We start from the raw sequence: 22726 nt of genomic DNA on the forward strand, positions 1-22726 counted from the left end.
TATCTAATATAGTCCAACTGCCATATTCAGATTGATATCTAATATAGTCCAACTGCCATATTCAGATTGATATCTAATATAGTCCAACTGACATATTCAGATTGATATCTAATATAGTCCAACTGACATATTCAGATTGATATCTAATATAGTCCAACTGACATATTCAGATTGATATCTAATATAGTCCAACTGACATATTCAGATTGATATCTAATATAGTCCAACTGACACATTCAGATTGATATCTAATATAGTCCAACTGCCATATTCAGATTGATATCTAATATAGTCCAACTGCCATATTCAGATTGATATCTAATATAGTCCAACTGCCATATTCAGATTGATATCTAATATAGTCCAACTGCCATATTCAGATTGATATCTAATATAGTCCAACTGCCATATTCAGATTGATATCTAATATAGTCCAACTGCCATATTCAGATTGATATCTAATATAGTCCAACTGACATATTCAGATTGATATCTAATATAGTCCAACTGCCATATTCAGATTGATATCTAATATAGTCCAACTGCCATATTCAGATTGATATCTAATATAGTCCAACTGCCATATTCAGATTGATATCTAATATAGTCCAACTGCCATATTCAGATTGATATCTAATATAGTCCAACTGACATATTCAGATTGATATCTAATATAGTCCAACTGACATATTCAGATTGATATCTAATATAGTCCAACTGACATATTCAGATTGATATCTAATATAGTCCAACTGACATATTCAGATTGATATCTAATATAGTCCAACTGCCACATTCAGATTGATATCTAATATAGTCCAACTGCCATATTCAGATTGATATCTAATATAGTCCAACTGACATATTCAGATTGATATCTAATATAGTCCAACTGCCATATTCAGATTGATATCTAATATAGTCCAACTGCCATATTCAGATTGATATCTAATATAGTCCAACTGACATATTCAGATTGATATCTAATATAGTCCAACTGACATATTCAGATTGATATCTAATATAGTCCAACTGCCATATTCAGATTGATATCTAATATAGTCCAACTGACATATTCAGATTGATATCTAATATAGTCCAACTGACATATTCAGATTGATATCTAATATAGTCCAACTGACATATTCAGATTGATATCTAATATAGTCCAACTGACACATTCAGATTGATATCTAATATAGTCCAACTGACATATTCAGATTGATATCTAATATAGTCCAACTGACATATTCAGATTGATATCTAATATAGTCCAACTGACATATTCAGATTGATATCTAATATAGTCCAACTGCCATATTCAGATTGATATCTAATATAGTCCAACTGCCATATTCAGATTGATATCTAATATAGTCCAACTGCCATATTCAGATTGATATCTAATATAGTCCAACTGACATATTCAGATTGATATCTAATATAGTCCAACTGACATATTCAGATTGATATCTAATATAGTCCAACTGACATATTCAGATTGATATCTAATATAGTCCAACTGACATATTCAGATTGATATCTAATATAGTCCAACTGACACATTCAGATTGATATCTAATATAGTCCAACTGACACATTCAGAGTGATATCTAATATAGTCCAACTGCCATATTCAGATTGATATCTAATATAGTCCAACTGCCATATTCAGATTGATATCTAATATAGTCCAACTGACATATTCAGATTGATATCTAATATAGTCCAACTGCCACATTCAGATTGATATCTAATATAGTCCAACTGACATATTCAGATTGATATCTAATATAGTCCAACTGCCATATTCAGATTGATATCTAATATAGTCCAACTGACATATTCAGATTGATATCTAATATAGTCCAACTGCCATATTCAGATTGATATCTAATATAGTCCAACTGACATATTCAGATTGATATCTAATATAGTCCAACTGCCATATTCAGATTGATATCTAATATAGTCCAACTGACATATTCAGATTGATATCTAATATAGTCCAACTGACATATTCAGATTGATATCTAATATAGTCCAACTGACATATTCAGATTGATATCTAATATAGTCCAACTGCCATATTCAGAGTGATATCTAATATAGTCCAACTGACATATTCAGATTGATATCTAATATAGTCCAACTGACACATTCAGATTGATATCTAATATAGTCCAACTGACATATTCAGATTGATATCTAATATAGTCCAACTGACACATTCAGCTGATATCTAATATAGTCCAACTGCCATATTCAGATTGATATCTAATATAGTCCAACTGACATTTTCAGAGTGATATCTAATATAGTCCAACTGCCATATTCAGATTGATATCTAATATAGTCCAACTGCCATATTCAGATTGATATCTAACATAGTCCAACTGCCATATTCAGAGTGATATCTAATATAGTCCAACTGCTATATTCAGATTGATATCTAATATAGTCCAACTGACATTTTCAGAGTGATATCTAATATAGTCCAACTGCCATATTCAGATTGATATCTAATATAGTCCAACTGCCATATTCAGTTTGATATCTAACATAGTCCAACTGCCATATTCAGAGTGATATCTAATATAGTCCAACTGCTATATTCAGATTGATATCTAATATAGTCCAACTGACATATTCAGATTGATATCTAATATAGTCCAACTGCCACATTCAGATTGATATCTAATATAGTCCAACTGACACATTCAGATTAATATCTAATATAGTCCAACTGCCATATTCAGATTAATATCTAATATGGACGAACTGCCACATTCAGATTGATATCTAATATAGTCCAACTGCCATATTCAGATTGATATCTAATATAGTCCAACTGCCATATTCAGATTGATATCTAATATAGTCCAACTGCCATATTCAGATTGATATCTAATATAGTCCAACTGCCATATTCAGATTGATATCTAATATAGTCAAACTGACATATTCAGATTGATATCTAATATAGTCCAACTGACATATTCAGATTGATATCTAATATAGTCCAACTGACATATTCAGATTGATATCTAATATAGTCCAACTGACACATTCAGATTGATATCTAATATAGTCCAACTGACACATTCAGAGTGATATCTAATATAGTCCAACTGACATATTCAGATTGATATCTAATATAGTCCAACTGACATATTCAGATTAATATCTAATATAGTCCAACTGACATATTCAGATTGATATCTAATATAGTCCAACTGCCACATTCAGATTGATATCTAATATAGTCCAACTGCCATATTCAGATTGATATCTAATATAGTCCAACTGACATATTCAGATTGATATCTAATATAGTCCAACTGCCATATTCAGATTGATATCTAATATAGTCAAACTGACATATTCAGATTGATATCTAATATAGTCCAACTGACATATTCAGATTGATATCTAATATAGTCCAACTGACATATTCAGATTGATATCTAATATAGTCCAACAGACACATTCAGATTGATATCTAATATAGTCCAACTGACACATTCAGAGTGATATCTAATATAGTCCAACTGACATATTCAGATTGATATCTAATATAGTCCAACTGCCATATTCAGATTAATATCTAATATGGACGAACTGCCACATTCAGATTGATATCTAATATAGTCCAACTGCCATATTCAGATTGATATCTAATATAGTCCAACTGACATATTCAGATTGATATCTAATATAGTCCAACTGACATATTCAGATTGATATCTAATATAGTCCAACTGACATATTCAGATTGATATCTAATATAGTCCAACTGACATATTCAGATTGATATCTAATATAGTCCAACTGACATATTCAGATTGATATCTAATATAGTCCAACTGCCATATTCAGATTGATATCTAATATAGTCCAACTGACACATTCAGATTGATATCTAATATAGTCCAACTGACATATTCAGATTGATATCTAATATAGTCCAACTGCCATATTCAGATTGATATCTAATATAGTCCAACTGACATATTCAGATTGATATCTAATATAGTCCAACTGCCACATTCAGATTGATATCTAATATAGTCCAACTGACACATTCAGATTGATATCTAATATAGTCCAACTGACATATTCAGATTGATATCTAATATAGTCCAACTGCCATATTCAGATTGATATCTAATATAGTCCAACTGCCATATTCAGATTGATATCTAATATAGTCCAACTGCCATATTCAGATTGATATCTAATATAGTCCAACTGACATATTCAGATTGATATCTAATATAGTCCAACTGACATATTCAGATTGATATCTAATATAGTCCAACTGACATATTCAGATTGATATCTAATATAGTCCAACTGACATATTCAGATTGATATCTAATATAGTCCAACTGACACATTCAGATTGATATCTAATATAGTCCAACTGACATATTCAGATTGATATCTAATATAGTCCAACTGCCATATTCAGAGTGATATCTAATATAGTCCAACTGCCATATTCAGATTGATATCTAATATAGTCCAACTGACATATTCAGATTGATATCTAATATAGTCCAACTGACACATTCAGATTGATATCTAATATAGTCCAACTGACATATTCAGATTGATATCTAATATAGTCCAACTGCCATATTCAGATTGATATCTAATATAGTCCAACTGACATATTCAGATTGATATCTAATATAGTCCAACTGCCACATTCAGATTGATATCTAATATAGTCCAACTGACATATTCAGATTGATATCTAATATAGTCCAACTGCCATATTCAGATTGATATCTAATATAGTCCAACTGACATATTCAGATTGATATCTAATATAGTCCAACTGACATATTCAGATTGATATCTAATATAGTCCAACTGACACATTCAGATTGATATCTAATATAGTCCAACTGCCATATTCAGAGTGATATCTAATATAGTCCAACTGACATATTCAGATTGATATCTAATATAGTCCAACTGACACATTCAGATTGATATCTAATATAGTCCAACTGACATATTCAGATTGATATCTAATATAGTCCAACTGACACATTCAGCTGATATCTAATATAGTCCAACTGCCATATTCAGATTGATATCTAATATAGTCCAACTGACATTTTCAGAGTGATATCTAATATAGTCCAACTGCCATATTCAGATTGATATCTAATATAGTCCAACTGCCATATTCAGATTGATATCTAACATAGTCCAACTGCCATATTCAGAGTGATATCTAATATAGTCCAACTGCTATATTCAGATTGATATCTAATATAGTCCAACTGACATTTTCAGAGTGATATCTAATATAGTCCAACTGCCATATTCAGATTGATATCTAATATAGTCCAACTGCCATATTCAGTTTGATATCTAACATAGTCCAACTGCCATATTCAGAGTGATATCTAATATAGTCCAACTGCTATATTCAGATTGATATCTAATATAGTCCAACTGACATATTCAGATTGATATCTAATATAGTCCAACTGCCACATTCAGATTGATATCTAATATAGTCCAACTGACACATTCAGATTAATATCTAATATAGTCCAACTGCCATATTCAGATTAATATCTAATATGGACGAACTGCCACATTCAGATTGATATCTAATATAGTCCAACTGCCATATTCAGATTGATATCTAATATAGTCCAACTGCCATATTCAGATTGATATCTAATATAGTCCAACTGCCATATTCAGATTGATATCTAATATAGTCCAACTGCCATATTCAGATTGATATCTAATATAGTCAAACTGACATATTCAGATTGATATCTAATATAGTCCAACTGACATATTCAGATTGATATCTAATATAGTCCAACTGACATATTCAGATTGATATCTAATATAGTCCAACTGACACATTCAGATTGATATCTAATATAGTCCAACTGACACATTCAGAGTGATATCTAATATAGTCCAACTGACATATTCAGATTGATATCTAATATAGTCCAACTGACATATTCAGATTGATATCTAATATAGTCCAACTGACATATTCAGATTGATATCTAATATAGTCCAACTGCCACATTCAGATTGATATCTAATATAGTCCAACTGCCATATTCAGATTGATATCTAATATAGTCCAACTGACATATTCAGATTGATATCTAATATAGTCCAACTGCCATATTCAGATTGATATCTAATATAGTCCAACTGACATATTCAGATTGATATCTAATATAGTCCAACTGACATATTCAGATTGATATCTAATATAGTCCAACTGACATATTCAGATTGATATCTAATATAGTCCAACTGACACATTCAGATTGATATCTAATATAGTCCAACTGACACATTCAGAGTGATATCTAATATAGTCCAACTGACATATTCAGATTGATATCTAATATAGTCCAACTGCCATATTCAGATTGATATCTAATATAGTCCAACTGCCACATTCAGATTGATATCTAATATAGTCCAACTGCCATATTCAGATTGATATCTAATATAGTCCAACTGACATATTCAGATTGATATCTAATATAGTCCAACTGACATATTCAGATTGATATCTAATATAGTCCAACTGACATATTCAGATTGATATCTAATATAGTCCAACTGCCATATTCAGATTGATATCTAATATAGTCCAACTGACATATTCAGATTGATATCTAATATAGTCCAACTGACATATTCAGATTGATATCTAATATAGTCCAACTGCCATATTCAGATTGATATCTAATATAGTCCAACTGACATATTCAGATTGATATCTAATATAGTCCAACTGACATATTCAGATTGATATCTAATATAGTCCAACTGCCATATTCAGATTGATATCTAATATAGTCCAACTGACATATTCAGATTGATATCTAATATAGTCCAACTGCCATATTCAGATTGATATCTAATATAGTCCAACTGACATATTCAGATTGATATCTAATATAGTCCAACTGCCATATTCAGATTGATATCTAATATAGTCCAACTGACATATTCAGATTGATATCTAATATAGTCCAACTGCCATATTCAGATTGATATCTAATATAGTCCAACTGACATATTCAGATTGATATCTAATATAGTCCAACTGACATATTCAGATTGATATCTAATATAGTCCAACTGACACATTCAGATTGATATCTAATATAGTCCAACTGACATATTCAGATTGATATCTAATATAGTCCAACTGACATATTCAGATTGATATCTAATATAGTCCAACTGACACATTCAGATTGATATCTAATATAGTCCAACTGCCATATTCAGATTGATATCTAATATAGTCCAACTGCCATATTCAGATTGATATCTAATATAGTCCAACTGCCATATTCAGATTGATATCTAATATAGTCCAACTGACATATTCAGATTGATATCTAATATAGTCCAACTGCCATATTCAGATTGATATCTAATATAGTCCAACTGACACATTCAGATTGATATCTAATATAGTCCAACTGCCATATTCAGATTGATATCTAATATAGTCCAACTGCCATATTCAGATTGATATCTAATATAGTCCAACTGACATATTCAGATTGATATCTAATATAGTCCAACTGCCATATTCAGATTGATATCTAATATAGTCCAACTGCCATATTCAGATTGATATCTAATATAGTCCAACTGACATATTCAGATTGATATCTAATATAGTCCAACTGACATATTCAGATTGATATCTAATATAGTCCAACTGACACATTCAGATTGATATCTAATATAGTCCAACTGACATATTCAGATTGATATCTAATATAGTCCAACTGACACATTCAGCTGATATCTAATATAGTCCAACTGCCATATTCAGATTGATATCTAATATAGTCCAACTGACACATTCAGAGTGATATCTAATATAGTCCAACTGCCATATTCAGATTGATATCTAATATAGTCCAACTGACATATTCAGATTGATATCTAATATAGTCCAACTGACATATTCAGATTGATATCTAATATAGTCCAACTGACACATTCAGATTGATATCTAATATAGTCCAACTGCCATATTCAGATTGATATCTAATATAGTCCAACTGACATATTCAGATTGATATCTAATATAGTCCAACTGACATATTCAGATTGATATCTAATATAGTCCAACTGCCATATTCAGATTGATATCTAATATAGTCCAACTGACATATTCAGATTGATATCTAATATAGTCCAACTGACATATTCAGATTGATATCTAATATAGTCCAACTGACATATTCAGATTGATATCTAATATAGTCCAACTGACACATTCAGATTGATATCTAATATAGTCCAACTGACATATTCAGATTGATATCTAATATAGTCCCAACTGACACATTCATCTGATATCTAATATAGTCCAACTGCCATATTCAGATTGATATCTAATATAGTCCAACTGACATATTCATAGTGATATCTAATATAGTCCAACTGCCATATTCAGATTGATATCTAACATAGTCCAACTGCCATATTCAGAGTGATATCTAATATAGTCCAACTGACATATTCAGATTGATATCTAATATAGTCCAACTGACATATTCAGATTGATATCTAATATAGTCCAACTGACATATTCAGATTGATATCTAATATAGTCCAACTGACATATTCAGATTGATATCTAATATAGTCCAACTGCCACATTCAGCTGATATCTAAGAACACACCACACACACACACACACACACCTCTCTGTAAACAACCAGATAAGCTTGCCTAAGATGCAGCTACACCATCTAGCATACAGTTACTTGATACATAAGCACTCCTACATAAACATAAACAGACAGACACACAGTACTCACAGTTGCTTGATACCTAAGCACTCCTACATAAACAGACAGACAGACAGACAGACAGACAGACAGACAGACAGACAGACAGACAGACAGACAGACAGACAGACAGACAGACAGACAGACAGACAGACAGACAGACAGTACTCACAGGAAGTCCTGGGTTGTTGACGGTGATGCAGGGGGTTGTTGCTCTCAAGCCACCACTCACTCCATGGTAGTACTTAAAGCAGATCTTAGTCTCAGCTGAGGAAGGAACACACACACACAAGACTTCTATTGTGCTAATCATCCTGAACACACACACAGACGACTTCTATTGTTCTAATCATCCTGAACACACACAGACGGCTTCTATTGTTCTAATCATCCTGAACACACACACAGACGACTTCTATTGTTCTAATCATCCTGAACACACACACAGACGACTTCTATTGTTCTAATCATCCTGAACACACACACAGACGACTTCTATTGTTCTAATCATCCTGAACACACACACAGACGACTTCTATTGTTCTAATCATCCTGAACACACACACAGACGACTTCTATTGTGCTAATCATCCTGAACACACACACAGACGACTTCTATTGTTCTAATCATCCTGAACACACACACAGAAGACTTCTAATCATCCTGAACACACACACAGAAGACTTCTAATCATCCTGAACACACACACAGAAGACTTCTAATCATCCTGAACACACACACAGAAGACTTCTAATCATCCTGAACACACAAACAGAAGAATTCTAATCATCCTGAACACACAAACAGAAGAATTCTAATCATCCTGAACACACACAAACAGAAGAATTCTAATCATCCTGAACACACACACAGACGACTTCTATTGTTCTAATCATCCTGAACACACACAGACGACTTCTATTGTTCTAATCATCCTGAACACACACCCAGAAGACTTCTATTGTTCTAATCATCCTGAACACACACACAGAAGACTTCTATTGTTCTAATCATCCTGAACACACACACAAGACTTCTATTGTGCTAATCATCCTGAACACACACACAGACGACTTCTATTGTTCTAATCATCCTGAACACACACACAGACGACTTCTATTGTTCTAATCATCCTGAACACACACACAGACGACTTCTATTGTTCTAATCATCCTGAACACACACACAGACGACTTCTATTGTTCTAATCATCCTGAACACACACACAGACGACTTCTATTGTTCTAATCATCCTGAACACACACACAGACGACTTCTATTGTGCTAATCATCCTGAACACACACACAAGACTTCTATTGTTCTAATCATCCTGAACACACACACAGACGACTTCTATTGTTCTAATCATCCTGAACACACACACAGAAGACTTCTAATCATCCTGAACACACACACAGAAGACTTCTAATCATCCTGAACACACACACAGAAGACTTCTAATCATCCTGAACACACACACAGAAGACTTCTAATCATCCTGAACACACACACAGAAGACTTCTAATCATCCTGAACACACACACAGAAGACTTCTAATCATCCTGAACACACAAACAGAAGAATTCTAATCATCCTGAACACACACACAGAAGACTTCTAATCATCCTGAACACACAAACAGAAGAATTCTAATCATCCTGAACACACACAAACAGTCCTTCATAAACATTAACACACACACGCATGACACACACACACACTATACTCACGCTCCATGAAGTAAGGTCCAGGCTCCAGCCTCCAGACGATCTGTCCTCTCTGGGTGCCGTTCACCCCGCGGTTCTTAGAGTCCCACACGTTGGCAGGACACGTCTCATCTGGGGAGGGGATACACACAGTCACATCACTGATATAGGCTGTAACAGTGCTGACTTAGGCCATAACACAACTGACAGCGCCATACATTGGCAGGATGTGTAACAGTATCTGATGCCGTAAGCTAGTGTAACAGTAGCTGATGCTGTAACCTAGTGTAACAGCAGCTGATGCTGTAACCTAGTGTAACAGTAGCTGATGCTGTAACCTAGTGTAACAGCATCTGATGCTGTAACCTAGTGTAACAGCAGCTGACGCTGTAACCTAGTGTAACAGTACCTGACGCTGTAACCTAGTGTAACAGTAGCTGACGCTGTAATCTAGTGTAACAGTAGCTGACGCTCTAACCTAGTGTAGCAGTAGCTGACGCTGTAACCTAGTGTAACAGTAGCTGATGCTGTAACCTAGTGTAACAGCATCTGATGCTGTAACCTAGTGTAACAGCAGCTGACGCTGTAACCTAGTGTAACAGTACCTGACGCTGTAACCTAGTGTAACAGTAGCTGACGCTGTAACCTAGTGTAACAGTAGCTGACGCTGTAACCTAGTGTAGCAGTAGCTGACGCTGTAACCTAGTGTAACAGTAGCTGACGCTGTAACCTAGTGTAACAGTAGCTGATGCTGTAACCTAGTGTAACAGTAGCTGATGCTGTAACCTAGTGTAACAGTGACGCTGTAACCTAGTGTAACAGTAGCTGACGCTGTAAGCTAGTGTAACAGTAGCTGACGCTGTAACCTAGTGTAACAGTAGCTGATGCTGTAACCTAGTGTAACAGTAGCTGACGCTGTAACCTAGTGTAACAATAGCTGATGCTGTAACCTAGTGTAACAATAGCTGACGCTGTAACCTAGTGTAACAGTAGCTGACGCTGTAAGCTAGTGTAACAGTAGCTGATGCTGTAACCTAGTGTAACAGTAGCTGATGCTGTAACCTAGTGTAACAGTAGCTGATGCTGTAACCTAGTGTAACAGTAGCTGACGCTGTAACCTAGTGTAACAGTAGCTGACGCTGTAACCTAGTGTAACAGTAGCTGACGCTGTAACCTAGTGTAACAGTAGCTGACGCTGTAACCTAGTGTAACAGTAGCTGACGCTGTAACCTAGTGTAACAGTAGCCGACGCTGTAACCTAGTGTAACAGTAGCTGACGCTGTAACCTAGTGTAGCAGTAGCTGACGCTGTAACCTAGTGTAACAGTAGCTGATGCTGTAACCTAGTGTAACAGTAGCTGACGCTGTAACCTAGTGTAACAGTAGCTGATGCTGTAACCTAGTGTAACAGTAGCTGACGCTGTAACCTAGTGTAACAGTAGCTGATGCTGTAATCTAGTGTAACAGTAGCTGCTACAGACACTATGGTCACTTTCCTGTTGTCTTTGAGCTGTGTAGGATGACAAACATCTGACATAGTCCATGTGTCACTCAGACAGTGTGTGACAGAGATGCGTGTGTGTGTGTGTGTGTGTGTGTGTGTGTGTGTGTGTGTGTGTGTGTGTGTGTGTGTGTGTGTGTGTGTGTGTGTGTGTGTGTGTGTGTGTGTGTGTGTGTGTGTGTGTGTGTATGTCACTCAGATAGTGTGTGACAGAGATGACCATGATGAATATGTCTCCTGTGTTTTCACCGAGTCTCCCCTCAGAGCCACAACTCAACTCACACCATGCCACAATCAATAACGTCTGGACAGGATCCAGGCCAGGGTGGCAAGTCACCCACACACACACACACACACACCACACACACACACACACACACACACACACACAGACAGGGTTGGGGAGTAACCGATAACATACAATCTGATTTACAAAAAGTGTAACTGTAATGAATTACATTAACCAGCAAAAATATTGTAATCAGATTAGAGATACTTTTGAAAAACGACAAAATTACTTCTTGGATTACTTTTAAATTCAGAAAGGAAGCGAAAAAATACATTATGACCCCTTTCTGTTTTCTCAATGACATTCAATTCAGCACTGAAAAAAGGGTGCAGGTTTAAGTTTGTTCTACCTGTGAGAGTCTGACTACAAGTCAGAGACCACTATGATGACACACCAACACTATGTTCACACTACCTACCCAGAGGCTCTGCATATTTAATGAATAACCCAGGTAATGTCACAATAAGTCATTTGTGTCACTTGGAAAATGGCGTTACCTGGAAACCCTGTGGTTTTTTCCACAGGCTCAACAACAGAGAGGTGGAAAAGGAGGAGAGAAAGAGAGGAAGAGAGGAGAGAGAGGGGGATGGAGTGATGGAGGGGGAGAGAGAGGAGGATGGAGTGATGGAGGATAGGAAGAGAGGAAGAGAGGAGAAAGAGGGGGATGAAGTGATGGAGGAGGGAGAGAGAATGGAGTGATGGAGGAGAGGAAGAGAGGAGGATGGAGTGATGGAGAGAGGAGGATGGAGTGATGGAGGGGTGAGGATGGAGTGATGGAGGGAGGAGGATGGAGTGATGGGGGAGAGGGAGGAGGATGGAGTGATGGAGGGGGAGAGAGAGGAGGATGGAGTGATGGAGGAGAGAGAGGAGGATGGAGTGATGGAGAGAGGAGGATGGAGTGATGGGGGAGAGAGAGGAGGATGAAGTGATGGAGGAGAGAGAAGAGGATGGAGTGATGGAGAGAGGAGGATGGAGTGATGGAGGGAGGAGGATGGAGTGATGGGGGAGAGAGAGGAGGATGGAGTGATGGAGGAGAGAGAGGAGGATGGAGTGATGGGGAGGAGAGGGAGGATGGAGTGATGGAGGGGGAGAGAGAGGAGGATGGAGTGATGGAGGAGAGAGAGGAGGATGGAGTGATGGAGGGGGAGAGAGGAGGATGGAGTGATGGAGGAGGAGAGGGAGGATGGAGTGATGGAGGGGGAGAGAGAGGAGGATGGAGTGATGGAGGGGGAGAGAGAGGAAGATGGAGTGATGGAGGGGGAGAGAGAGGAGGATGGAGTGATGGAGGAGGAGAGGGAGGATGGAGTGATGGAGGGGGAGAGAGAGGAGGATGGAGTGATGGAGGAGAGAGAGGAGGATGGAGTGATGGAGGGGGAGAGAGAGGAGGATGGAGTGATGGAGGAGATGATAGAGGAGGATGGAGTGATGGAGGGGGAGAGAGGAGGATGGAGTGATGGAGGAGATGAGAGAGGAGGATGGAGTGATGGAGGAGGAGAGAGAGGAGGATGGAGTGATGGAGGAGGAGAGAGAGGAGGTTGGAGTGATGAGGGGGAGAGAGAGGATGGAGTGATGGAGGGGGAGAGAGAGGAGGATGGAGTGATGGAGGAGGAGAGGGTGGATGGAGTGATGGAGGGGGAGAGGAGGATGGAGTGATGGAGGGGGAGAGAGAGGAGGATGAAGTGATGGAGGAGAGAGAGGAGGATGGAGTGATGGAGGAGGAGAGGGAGGATGGAATGATGGAGGGGGAGAGGAGGATGGAGTGATGGAGGGGGAGAGAGAGGAGGATGGAGTGATGGAGGAGATGAGAGAGGAGGATGGCGTGATGGAGGAGATGAGAGAGAGGATGGAGTGATGGAGGGGGAGAGGGAGGATGGAGTGATGGAGGAGGAGAGGGAGGATGGAGTGATGGAGGGGGAGAGGAGGATGGAGTGATGGAGGAGATGAGAGAGAGCGGAGGATGGAGTGATGGAGGAGAGGAGAGAGAGGATGGAGTGATGGAGGAGAGGAGAGGATGGAGTGATGGAGGAGATGAGAGAGGAGGATGGAGTGATGGAGGAGATGAGAGAGAGGAGGATGGAGTGATAGAGGAGAGGAGAGAGAGGATGGAGTGATGGAGGGGGAGAGAGAGGAGGATGGAGTGATGGAGGAGATGAGAGAGGAGGATGGAGTGATGGAGGAGATGAGAGAGAGGATGGAGTGATGGAGGGGGAGAGGGAGGATGGAGTGATGGAGGAGGAGAGGGAGGATGGAGTGATGGAGGGGGAGAGGAGGATAGAGTGATGGATGAGATGAGAGAGGAGGATGGAGTGATGGAGGGGGAGAGGGAGGATGGAGTGATGGAGGAGGAGAGGGAGGATGGAGTGATGGAGGAGAGAGAGGAGGATGGAGTGATGGAGGAGAGAGAGGAGGATGGGTGATGGAGGAGGAGAGGAAGGATGGAGTGATGGAGGAGGAGAGGGAGGATGGAGTGATGGAGGAGAGAGAGGAGGATGGAGTGATGGAGGAGAGAGAGGAGGATGGAGTGATGGAGGAGGAGAGGAAGGATGGAGTGATGGAGGAGGAGAGAGAGAGGGGAGGCAGGGCAGACGGTAGGTACCAGTAATGGAGCTGTGTTGGCTCCAGGGCAGGGGTTGATGGCCTAGGGCCAGAATGATGCATCTCTCTGGGGGACACATCTCAGGTCTTTCCCCCGCCCCGGTCAATACCTCCACACACAGAGCCTGGTGTAGAGAGTGGATGGATCGCCTTTCACTGGCCATCACTCTCTCTACTGACTGCTGCTGACACTATAGTGTTCAGGATGTGTGTATGTGTGTGTATGAGCGTGTGTGTGTGTGTGTGTGTGTGTGTGTGTGTGTGTGTGTGTGTGTGTGTGTGTGTGTGTGTGTGTGTGTGGCAGTAAGTGCCCTCTGATCGCAGGCTGATGATAATGAGCAGATAATTAAAGAACTGAAGCTGATACCACTATTCACTATTGTCCAGGATGTACAGAAGTCCACTATTCACTATTGTCCAGGATGTACAGAAAACCACTACTGTCCAGGATGTACAGAAATCCACTATTCACTATTGTCCAGGATGTACAGAAAACCACTACTCACTACTGTCCAGGATGTACAGAAGTCCACTATTCACTACTGTCCAGGATGTACAGAAAACCACTACTCACTATTGTCCAGGATGTACAGAAGTCCACTATTCACTACTGTCCAGGATGTACAGAAAACCACTACTCACTATTGTCCAGGATGTCCAGAAGTCCACTACTCACTAGTGTCCAGAAGTCCACTACTCACTAGTGTCCAGAAGTCCACTACTCACTACTGTCCAGGATGTACAGAAGACCACTACTCACTACTGTCCAGGATGTACAGAAGTCCACTATTCACTACTGTCCAGGATGTACAGAAGTCCACTACTCACTACTGTCCAGGATGTACAGAAGTCCACTACTCACTACTGTCCAGGATGTACAGAAGACCACTACTCACTATTGTCCAGAAGTCCAGGCAGAAAGGCACACAACTGTCTATATAAGGTCCCACAGTTGACCGTGCATGTCAGACCGAAAATCAAACCATAAGGTCGAAGGAATTGTCCGTAGAGCTCCGAGACAGGATTGTGTAGAGGCACAGATCTGGGGAAGGGTACCAAAATATTTCTGCAGCATTGAAAGTCTCCAAGAACACAGTGGCCTCCATCCTTCTTAAATGGAAGATGTTTGGAGCCACCAAGATTTTCCTAGAGCTTGCTGCCCGGCCAAACTGAGCCATCTGGGGAGAAGGGCCTTGGTCAGGGAGGTGACCAAGAACCCAATGGTCACTCTGACAGAGCTCCAGAGGTCCTCTGTGGAGATGGGAGAACCTTCCAGAAGGACAACAATCTCTGCAGCACTCCACCATTCAGGCCTTTATGGTAGAGTGGCCAGACGGGTGCCACTCCTCAGTAAAAGGCACGACAGCCCGCTTGCAGTTTGCCAAAAAGCACCTAAAAGGACTCAGACCATGAGAAACAAGATTCTCTGGTCTGATGAAACCAAGATTGAACTTTTTGGCCTGAAAGCCAAGTGTCACATCTGGAACAAACCTGGCACCATCCCTATAGTGAAGCATGGTGGTGGTAGCATCATGCTGTGGGAATGTTTTTTCAGCGGCAGGGACTGGGAGACTAGTCAGGATCGAGGGAAAGATGAACGGAGCAAAGTACAGAGAGATCCTTAATGAAAACCTGCTCCAGAATGCTCAGGACCTCAGACTGGGGCGAAGGTTCACCTTCCAACAGGACAATGACCCTAAGCACACAGCCAAGACAACACAGGAGTGCCTTCAGGACAAGCCTCTGAATGTCCTTGAGTGGCCCAGCCAGAGCCTGGACTTGAACTCGAGCGAACATCTCTGGAGAGACCTGAAAATAGCTGTGCAGCAACGCTCCCCAACCAACCTGACAGAGCTTGAGAGGATCTGCAGAGAAAAATGGGAGAAACTTACCAAATACAGGTGTGCCAAGCTTGTAGAGTTATACCCAAGAAGACTCGAGGCTGTAATCGCTGCCAAAGGTGTTTCTACAAAGTACTGGGTAAAGGGTCTGAATACTTATGTAAATGTGACATCCGTTTTCTATTTTTAATACATTTGCAAACATTTCTTAAAACCTGTTTTTGCTTTGTCATTAAGGGGTATTGTGTGTAGAATGATGAGGGGAAAAAAACGATTTAATCAATTTTAGAAAAAGGCTGTAACGTAACAAAATGTGGAAATCAAGGCTGGTCATGGCTCACATCAACACCATTATCCCAGAAACTGGGGCCAAGCTTCCTGCCACCCGGGACCTCTATATTAGGCAGTGTTAGAGGAAGGCCCTAAAAATTGTCAAAGACTCCAGCCACCCTAGCCATAGACTGTTCTCTCTGCGCCTAGTTTAGGTCCAAAAGGCTTCTTAACAGCTTCTACCCCCAAGCCATAAGACTCCTGAAGAGCTAATCAAATGGCTACCCACAATAATTGCATCCCCTCCCCTCTTCTCTTCTCCTCTCCTGTCCTTCCCTCCTCTCCTCTCCCCTCCTCTCCTCTCCTGTCCTTCCCTCCTCTCCTCTCCTCTCCCCTCCTCTCCTCTCCTGTCCTTCCCTCCTCTTCCCCTCCCCTCCTCTCCTCTCCTGTCCTTCCCTCCTCTTCCCCTCCCCTCCTCTCCTGTCCTTCCCTCCTCTTCCCCTCCCCTCCTCCTCTCCTCTCCTGTCCTTCCCTCCTCTTCCACTCCCCTCCTCTCCTCTCCTGTCCTCCCTCCTTTTCCCCTCCTCCTCCTCTCCTCTCCTGTCCTTCCTTCCTCTTCCCCTCCCCTCCTCTCCTGTCCTTCCCTCCTCTTCCCCTCCTCCTCCTCTCCTCTCCTCTCCTGTCCTTCCTTCCTCTTCCCCTCCTCTCCTCTCCTGTCCTTCCCTCCTTTTCCCCTCCTCCTCCTCTCCTCTCCTGTCCTTCCCTCCTCTTCCCCTCCTCTCCTCTCCTGTCCTTCCCTCCTTTTCCCCTCCTCCTCCTCTCCTCTCCTGTCCTTCCTTCCTCTTCCCCTCCCCTCCTCTCCTGTTCTTCCCTCCTCTTCCCCTCCTCCTCCTCTCCTCTCCTTCCCTCCTCTTCCCCTCCCTTCCCCTCCTCTCCTGTCCTTCCCTCTTCTTCCCCTCCCCTCCTTTCCTCTCCTGTCCTTCCCTCCCCTCCTCTTCTCTCCTGTCCTTCCCTCCTCTTCCTCTCCTGTCCTTCCCTCCTCTTCCCCTACCCTCCCCAGTAGCCTTGCTACTGTTATTTTACTGCTGCTATTTTATTATTTGTTAGTTTTATTTTATATTTTTATATTATTTACTTAACACTTATATTTCTTAAAACTGCATTGTTGTTTAAGGGCTTGTAAGTAAGCATTTCACTGTAAGTATTCGACAGATGTGACAAATCCAATTTGATTTGATATGAAATAGTCAAGGGGTCTGAATACTTTCTGAAAGCACTGTAGCTAATACACACACACACACATTATGCACACAAACACAACATTTGCCAGGAGAGGACACACACACACACACACTGAGATTATCTCAGCCTGCCTGGCTGAGGTCCAGTGTATTCATCACATGCACTTTCTCACTGCTCATCACGTAGTGCCCCCAAAACACACTCACACAAGAAGACACACACACACACACACACACACACACACACACACACACACACACACACACACACACACACACACACACACACACACACACACACACACACACACACACAGCACCAGGGATAAGTAATTAAACTTGATCGTCAGGGTGAGAAAAGGAAAGCGACAGCGATATGAGAAAGAGAGGAGGAGGGGATGAGGAAGGAACGGAAGGAGGTGGGAGGCGAGGGGAGAGGAGGGGAAGAGGAGAGGAGGTGAGGGGAGGAGGCGAGGGGAGGAGGGGATGAGGAGAGGAGGAGGTGAGGCAAGGGGAGGAGGAGAGGCGAGAAGACATGAGGGAAGAGGAGGAGGGGAAGAGGAGAGGAGGTGAGGCGAGGGGAGAGGAGGTGAGGCGAGGGGAGGTGAGGCGAGGAGAGAGGAGGTGAGGCGAGGGGAGAGGAGGTGAGGCGAGGGGAGGAGGTGAGGCGAGGGGAGAGGAGGTGAGGCGAGGGGAGAGGAGGTGAGGCGAGAGGAGGCGGTGAGGCGAGGAGGTGAGGCGAGGGGAGAGGAGGAGGGGAAGAGGAGAGGAGGTGAGGGGAGGGGAGAGGAGGGAAGAGGAGGAGGGCAGCATGATCCAATGCTCTTATAATCTCAGGTGATGCTGACGTAGTGCTTTCACCTCACTACTCCATCCTCACCCTCTCACCCTACCTCCCTCCCTCCCTCCCCCATCCTCACCCTCTCACCATACCTCCCTCCCCATCCTCACCCTCTCACCCTACCTCCCTCCCTCCCCCCATCCTCACCCTCTCACCCTACCTCCCTCCCCATCCTCACCCTCTCACCCTACCTCCCTCCCCCCTCTCCTCCTCCCTCTCATCCTACCTCCCGCCCCCTCTCTTCCTCCCTCTCATCCTCCCTCCCTCCTCTCTTCCCCGTCCTTGGTCTCCATTGAGGATCTTGTTCTATGATTTTGTGTGTTTTTAAAATGTGAAGGTAGCTAAATGAATGTCCAACTTTCTGGGACAATAAAGGACCCCCCTACCCCTTCTTCCTCTGAAGATGGTCTAGTCCTCCCCCCGTCTCTCACCGATGTGGTAGAGTCCGATCCAGTCCGTGGCGTCCACTTCCTCCTTGATGTCCCAGTTGATGATCAGGTTTTGGCCCCGCCCCATCGTGAACTCGTATGTCGACGCAGTCAGCGATGACCTGCTCTCCGAGGTCACCAGGTCCGTGTCGCTATTGGCCCTTTGTAGCCCGCCGCCATGACCCTCTCCATGACCTCCGACCCCTGACCGTTCACCAGCTGACCTTTCCCCGCCGTGACCCCTAGGGCCAATGCCATCACCGCCCTGGGCTGAGAGGGAGCGCAGGTTTTCAGGGCTGAGAGTGTAGCGCATGTGGGGGTTGCGCCTCCTCACCACCAGGAGATGCTCACGAGCAGTGGGAGTGGTCGTCATGGTGACCACAGGGGAGGAGGGAGGAGGGGACTGGGGGTGAGAGGGGTGGGGGTGATGGTGATGATGGGGGGAGTGGTGGTGATGGGAGGGGGAGGAAGGGTGGGGGCGGGGGCGGGGGGGGAGGACAGCCGTGGCGAGGGAGGGGCGAATGGTGGAGGTTGAGCAGGGGGAGGGGGGAGAACCGTGGGCCTCGCCCAAAGCTGGAGCCAGAGAGGAGGGCCACAGGCCAGGTGGCCACAGCACAGGGCCAGAGACAGCCTGGTAGAGCCTACTAGAACCTAATAGAACACACTAGAACCTAATAGAACATACTACAACCTAACAGAACATACTATAACCTAATAGAACATACTATAACCTAATAGAATGTACTAGAACCTAACAGAACATACTAGAACCTAATTGAACATAATAGAACCTATTAGAACGTACTAGAACTTAATAGAACATTCTAGAAGCTGACGCCCTAGCTATGGTCAGTAGAAGCCTCTAGATTCAATACTACAGTCTGGATCCAACAAGCAGCCAAGCCCAGACACAGGTCAGAGGTTAGCTAACACATCTCCACTTGTAAGGAGGTTTTCCCTTGCCATTCCTTTGCCTGCTCTTTGGAAGTCAAAAATAGGTTTAATCAGGTGACTACTGTAAAGCACTTTGTGAGAAATGTTGTTGTAAAAAGGCTTTTATAAATAAAGTTTGATTGAGTGATTGTGGAATTTGAGGCCTGTGATCCAGTCTTCCTATTGGTTGCGCTGTCTGGTCAGCGCTGGTCCAGCCCAGTTTCACTCACATCAGAACATTTAGCTTCACTTCAACACACAGTGGAGTACAACTGGAGTGGTTCAAGATTTCAATCTAGGGATGGGCTGTACCATGGCTGCATGTTGGGAGGGGGGAGAGAGAGGGAGGAAGGGGATGATGGGGGGGCCAAGCTCCTCTCTCCCCCTCGTCTGTTTGGGGAGGGGTGGAGAGGAAGGATGTAGGATTGTAGTCTGGTTGGAACTAGGGTGGTCTGGGGTAGGATGTAGAGGTTGGCCAACTCTCCTGACCAATGTCTTGTCTTCTTCCAGGTGGAACAGAAAGGGGTGAGAGGGGGGAGAGAGGGAGACTGCAGGCCTGAGGTGGTGGTGGAGGTGAAGAAGGGAGGTTGGACACCTGTGAGAGGAGAGAGAGAGAGGGAGGGGGAGAAAGAGGGAGGGGACGTCAGAGATATAGCATAACGCCCAGGATCAACCAATGACAGGAGAAAGACAGGAACAACAGAAGCATTGTTTATCAGACTTGATCACCATCATTGGAACGGCAGCCCTAACAGAACAAGCTAACCCCAGCTTCTTAATCAACGGCAGCCCTAACACTTGATTTGGAACAGAACAAGCTAACCCCAGCTTCTTAATCAACGGCAGCCCTAACACTTGATTTGGAACAGAACAAGCTATCCCCAGCTTCTTAATCAACGGCAGCCCTAACACTTGATTTGGAACAGAACAAGCTATACCCAGCTTCCTAATCAACGGCAGCCCTAACACTTGATTTGGAACAGAACAAGCTATCCCCAGCTTCTTAATCAACGGCAGCCCTAACACTTGATTTGGAACAGAACAAGCTATACCCAGCTTCTTAATCAACGGCAGTCCTAACACTTGATTTAGAACAGAACAAGCTATCCCCAGCTTCTTAATCAACGGCAGCCCTAACACTTGATTTGGAACAGAACAAGCTATACCCAGCTTCTTAATCAACGGCAGTCCTAACACTTGATTTAGAACAGAACAAGCTATCCCCAGCTTCTTAATCAACGGCAGCTCTAACACTTGATTTAGAACAGAACAAGCCAACCCCAGCTTCCTAATCAACGGCAGCTCTAACACTTGATTTGGAACAGAACAAGCCAATCCCAGCTTCTTAATCAACGGCAGCCCTAACACTTGATTTAGAACAGAACAAGCTATTCCCAGCTTCTTAATCAACGGCAGCCCTAACACTTGATTTGGAACAGAACAAGCTAACCCCAGCTTCTTAATCAACGGCAGCCCTAACACTTGATTTGGAACAGAACAAGCTATCCCCAGCTTCTTAATCAACGGCAGCCCTAACACTTGATTTGGAACAGAACAAGCTAACCCCAGCTTCTTAATCAACAGCAGCCCTAACACTTGATTTGGAACAGAACAAGCTAACCCCAGCTTCTTAATAAACAGCAGCCCTAACACTTGATTTAGAACAGAACAAGCCAATCCCAGCTTCCTAATCAACGGTAGCCCTAACACTTGATTTAGAACAGAACAAGCCAACCCCAGCTTCTTAATCAACGGCCGCTGTTTAACCTGAAAACAGTAGCTACAGTGACCAACGGCGTATACAGAACTGATCTACCACTCTAATAAATATTGGACATGTATTTACTAGGTTGAGTGCTGGTGTTCCAGTTCCCCCAATAGCAACAGCAGACAAACCACAGATTGTTTCTTCACTGTAACAGGCAGCCACTGGGTGATGAGGGAGGGAGAGACCCACTGGAGAAAACCCACCTTGTATCACTCCTCTGTTAACACAGTGTTTTAGATCAACCTCCCTCTCTGTTAACACAGTGTTTTAGATCAACCTCCCTCCCTGTTAATACAGTGTTTTAGATCAACCTCCCTCTCTGTTAACACAGTGTTTTAGATCAACCTCCCTCTCTGTTAACACAGTGTTTTAGATCAACCTCCCTCCCTGTTAACGCAGTGTTTTAGATCAACCTCCCTCCCTGTTAACACAGTGTTTCAGATCAACCTCCCTCCCTGTTAATACAGTGTTTTAGATC

The 22726-nt window shown here is 42.1% G+C and overlaps 1 protein-coding gene across 3 annotated transcripts in view; it reads right to left on the bottom strand.

Moving 5' to 3' along the window:
- The window catches only part of LOC106595449 (E3 ubiquitin-protein ligase HECW2), a 156495-nt gene that overhangs the window by 79237 nt on the left and 54532 nt on the right, over nucleotides 1-22726 (bottom strand). For all 3 annotated transcript variants that reach the window (XM_082963710.1, XM_082963708.1, XM_082963709.1), the window contains exons 2-4: nucleotides 19551-21075; nucleotides 10567-10674; nucleotides 9007-9101 (exon numbers count right to left, since the gene is read on the bottom strand). In XM_082963710.1, coding sequence (XP_082819836.1) covers nucleotides 9007-9101; nucleotides 10567-10674; nucleotides 19551-19920 — 573 coding nt within the window. In that variant the 5' untranslated portion in view covers nucleotides 19921-21075. The remainder of the gene's footprint in view (nucleotides 1-9006; nucleotides 9102-10566; nucleotides 10675-19550; nucleotides 21076-22726) is intronic.

The sequence above is a fragment of the Salmo salar genome, chromosome 17 (assembly GCF_965601325.2).
Source record: "Salmo salar chromosome 17, fSalSal1, whole genome shotgun sequence".
NCBI lineage: Eukaryota > Metazoa > Chordata > Actinopteri > Salmoniformes > Salmonidae > Salmo > Salmo salar.